The following is a 4896-nucleotide window of genomic DNA, read 5'->3' on the forward strand; positions in this document are numbered from 1 at the left end:
CTCTCTCTCTCTCTCTCTCTCTCTCTCTCTCCCTCTCCTCTCTCTCTCTCTCTCTCTCTCTCTCTCTCTCTCTCTCTCTCTCTCTCTACCTCTCTCTCTCTCTCTACCCCTTTCTCTCTCTCTGTCTGTCTGTCTGTCTGTCTGTCTGTCTGTCTGTCTGTCTGTCTGTCTGTCTCTCTCTCTCTCTCTCTCTCTCTCTCTCTCTCTACCTCTCTCTCTCTCTCTCTCTCTCTCTCTCTCTCTCTCTCTCTCTCTACTCTCTCTCTCTCTCTCTCTCTCTCTCTCTCTCTACCTCTCTCTCTCTCTCTCTCTACCTCTCTCTACCCCTCTCTCTCTCTCTCTCTTTCTCTCTCTCTCTCTCTCTACCCCTTTCTCTCTCTCTACCTCTTTCTCTCTCTCTCTCTCTCTCTCTCTCTCTCTTTCTGTCTCGCTAAGCTTGGAGATGGGTTGGTCTTAGGAGTGATATCACCCACTTCACTCCTGCATGCACACATATACCACCAGAAGTGTCTCAATCTCGCAACGCGCGTTTAACAAAACAACATACAGCACTGCGCAGGAGACCGACAGAGAGATAACGGAAACAAAATGTTTTGATGCTGCTGGAATATCACCCTAATATGGATACTTACTCATTTGGATTGCGGACTTCATAGTGGAAAAAACGTACTTAATACGCTGTGAGTACAGAGCACGGAGCTGTTACCAAGCACGGAGCTGTTGCGGACCCTCCTCTATGGAACTGAAGATGAGGGCAGCTCGCCAGGACGCTGAGGGTCCTCACGTATTTGACCTATGTGCTCTAGGCTATATCTGTTCCCTGATCACACAACCTAGTGTACAGCGTGTCTCCATTGATTAAATGCTTTAAGACTAATGACTTGATCAACAATTGAATGCATCCAAGTTAAGCTGTTTGGGGGTGGAAAGGCGCACACTATAAATAACCCAGGAGAAGATGCGTTTATGATGGATGTAGCCAAGTTTATCACCGTTACCTACAACACCTTGCAGGATGCCAACTCCTCAAGCGCACCGAGACCTCTCCCGCACACGGAGCTGGGCTCTGCGCTCATCATCCTGCTGGTCACCGTGATCATTCTGGTCACCATCGTTGGTAACGTGCTGGTCATCGTGGCCGTGCTCACCAGCAGGGCTCTCCGCGCGCCCCAGAACCTTTTCCTGGTGTCCCTGGCATGCGCGGACATACTCGTAGCCACACTGGTCATCCCGTTCTCCCTTGCCAATGAGGTCATGGGTTACTGGTACTTTGGGAGCCCCTGGTGCGCCTTTTATCTGGCACTGGATGTACTCTTCTGCACCTCGTCTATAGTCCACCTGTGCGCCATCAGTCTGGACCGCTACTGGTCCGTCACCAAGGCAGTGAGCTATAATCTGAAGCGGACCCCCAAGCGTATCAAGTCCATGATAGCCATGGTGTGGGTAATCTCCGCCGTCATCTCCTTTCCACCTCTTATCATGACCAAGCATGATGAGCACGAGTGTCTGTTAAACAACGAGACCTGGTACATCCTGTCCTCTTGTCTCGTGTCCTTCTTTGCCCCAGGCCTCATCATGATCCTAGTCTACTGTAAGATCTATAAAGTGGCCAAGCAGCGCTCTTCCACGGTGTTCGTGGCTAAGAATGGCCTGGAGAGGCAGCCCTCCCAGTCAGAGACGTGCTTCATGAGGAAGGAGCGGATGGAGATAGAGAGCCCCAGTAGCCAGAGCTCCGAGGACCACCACAGGCAGGAGGAGCTGGATGATATCGACCTGGAGGAGAGCTGCTGTGCATCGGACAAACCCCGTAACCAGCGCTTCTCCAAGCGAATGAAGGTGGAGGGCTCGGACTGCTGCCCACGCCAGAGCTGCCGCCTATCTTGGGCCTCGGCGCGCGCCACACAGCTTTTCCAAGACCCTAAAAATGCTGCCAACCCCGCCCTGGCAGCCCAGCGGCAGCACCTTGCGGCGGCCTCGTCCAAGACCAAAGTGGCCCAGATGCGTGAGAAGCGATTCACGTTCGTGCTTGCCGTGGTGATGGGGGTGTTTGTGCTCTGCTGGTTCCCCTTCTTCTTCACATATAGCCTGCACGCAATCTGCAGGGAGAGCTGCCACATCCCCGGTGCGCTCTTCAACACCTTCTTCTGGATTGGTTACTGTAACAGCTCCGTGAACCCTATCATATATACCATTTTCAACAGGGATTTCCGTAAGGCGTTTAAGAAAATAGTTTGCCGGACTTCAAAACGCACTAATGCCACTTGAAAAGAAGGGTCTCTTTGATGGCCATGACTGATTGACTGTGCTTCACTGCTCATCATATCCAGCGCTCAGCCCTACACCTCTGAATGACTATTAGTTTCAAAATGAACTTTTATATGTAAATAATATGATGATGTCATATCAAAATATCTCGTGTTGTGCACCAATATGTGAATATTAGAAACAATGTACAGAGGGAATAGGATGTATTAAACAAAAGTAATATATATATATTGTCATAGATGCTTTAATATGACTACTGAATCATATTGTCCCCTGCTTTCAAAGTTAAGAATTCATTTAATATTCAGTGATGTAGCTAAGTTATGTAGGCCAAAGCATAATAATTCCAGCACCTTTGTACAACCCGTTCTTTTCTGTACTGTAATTAATATTTTATGTCCCATCTAGATAAAAAAAAAAGATAATTTAGTTCAGAGTAAAAATAATGTCATGAACCCAGATTGCAGAGCTGATAAAGCTGTGTGGGGCGCTGGGTGTTTTAGAATCTAAACATGAATCATTCATCACACTGTCGTCAATAAGGAATGAGAGTGAGAACAGGGGTATAGCGTCTACTTTTGATGAGTAGCCTATCCTAAATGATTACAAATGACTGCAATTGCTTGGTCGAGTTTGACAGAGGTATCAAAATGTAAAGATTTTATTTCTGTATTTTTTTAAACAATACAAAACATACACCTACAAACAACAACATAGCGATGCACACAAACATCCACATCACCCCTCTCCAGACCCACCTGCTCACACCCCCATCTCCAGCGCCCGCATCACGATCCGCCACATGGCCTCAAACTGCACCATGTTGTTTCTCTCTGTCGCCCACGCGCTTTCAACATTTAGATAATAAAGCATTTGACCTTTCCATTGTGTTAACGACAGAGGATTGGTTGATATCCAGAAGTTTTTTCAAGATGATTGACGAGAAAAGTATCGTCCAACCCATCGGGGATCTCACTGCACCCTCATAATTAGATGTAGTTTTCAGTCTATTTAAAATAAATCCAAAATGTTATTGATTACAACTTCTGTCAGACGGGTTTGAGTGGACCTCAGGTCTACCTCATTGCTGAACCACCAAAACCCAGGCACTGCTGTCCATGGGGCTGAAACATGCACTCTGCACTGCTGGCACTATGCTGCGTGAGGAATGCATTGGCATGGCATATTCTATGGTTTACAAAACCACCTATCAAAATATGAGTGTGCCTCTTTTAGATACTTGAAGACAATGTATGTAAACAGGTAGATCGATCACACTTTACACTTGCTTATATTATTTTATCCTAATGAGAAAGGAAGGAAGATCATGAGCATTTACCTATGGTTTGAGACGCCTTATATCATAATTATAATCTAACATGATTTATTGCTGAAATTATTATCATCTTCAGCCAAATATTTAATTTTAGAAAACTCAACATTTTTCCAAAATATAGCGTGTGTGCATTTGTGTGTGTGTGAGAATGGAAGTGAGGAAAATATTAGATTAAACATGTTTTAGTTGGTCTACTACTTCCTCTTCTGTGTTTTGATTGTCATCGGCTTTGTGCGCAGGCAGACCTCCAGTGACATGGAACCACTGTGTATTGGTTCAACAATGGCTTAACATCCCTTACCAAGCTTAAATCCTTAATCCTCTTTGTTCTGTATGATATTGCAATAGAAGGCTTATATGGCTTAGTCTAATTAAACAGTAGGCTGAATGCTTCTGCTTTGGATTACAACTGTTCATCTACCTTTTTTAAAACATTTTCAAACCGCAAAGCCTCAGGTGTTTATAGCATGACAAATTAATCCACAACTGGCCATGTTGCAGACGTGAGCCACATGACAGTGATGTCAAGGAAGATGTGATTCAGATCTCCAGATGTGGCAAATCTGGGGACTGAAAACGAATGTTGTCATATCATGCACACATCACAAAGAGAGAAGGGTTAAGCAAATGGAGATGCGGAGACTGACAAATTCCATTTGGAGGAAATGGGCTAGCCACTCCAAGGCTGTGGTTTTAATGCCCAGACAGGCCACATATAGAACCTCTGTTCTATAGATAGCTGATCAGAACTTATTACACTTGACCTGGGTCACGTTTCATGTTGGATCAGTCATGACAAAGAGGATGTAAGTCCAAATGCAGTGTTATAGGCCAGGGTTTCCCAAACTCGGTCCTTGGGACTCCAAGGGGTACACATTTAGTTTTTTTCCCTAGCACGACACAGTTGATTCAAATAAATCAAAGTTTGATGATGAGTTGGTTATTTGAATCTGCTGTGTCGTTCTAGAACCAAAAAATAGACCTTGGGTTCCTTGTACGTGAGACATTGCGCTATTCCTCTATGAGAAACGCAGAATGTGGTCAGGGAGAGGGAAGTTATCTTGGTTCTATTGTCTGAGAAATAAATACACTATTTATATCCACTGAGGAATGTCTTCAAAGTCCCCATGCCATCAGATGTATGGGCTTGGTGCCAAAAACACTGAGCTGTTCTAACAGTATATAAGAGTAACACTGAGCTGTACTAACGGTATATAACAGTAACACTGAGCTGTACTAACGGTATATAACAGTAACACTGAGCTGTACTAACGGTATATAACAATAACACTGAG

General features: G+C 45.0%; 1 protein-coding gene across 1 annotated transcript; it reads left to right on the forward strand.

The window, feature by feature from the left end:
- The first annotated feature begins 413 nt into the window (after nucleotides 1-413).
- On the forward strand, nucleotides 414-4000 carry LOC115129335 (alpha-2Db adrenergic receptor-like). Its single transcript, XM_065018519.1, has one exon. It carries the CDS (start codon nucleotides 967-969, stop codon nucleotides 2263-2265), a length of 1299 nt encoding a protein of 432 aa, XP_064874591.1. The 5' UTR covers nucleotides 414-966; the 3' UTR covers nucleotides 2266-4000.
- The last annotated feature ends 896 nt before the right edge of the window (nucleotides 4001-4896 follow it).

Source organism: Oncorhynchus nerka, linkage group LG5, assembly GCF_034236695.1.
Source record: "Oncorhynchus nerka isolate Pitt River linkage group LG5, Oner_Uvic_2.0, whole genome shotgun sequence".
Taxonomy (NCBI): Eukaryota; Metazoa; Chordata; class Actinopteri; order Salmoniformes; family Salmonidae; genus Oncorhynchus; species Oncorhynchus nerka.

Coding starts and splice junctions, on each gene's coding strand:
- LOC115129335 (XM_065018519.1), top strand. CDS start 967: ATGATGGATGTAGCCAAGTTTATCACCGTTACCTACAACACCTTGCAG.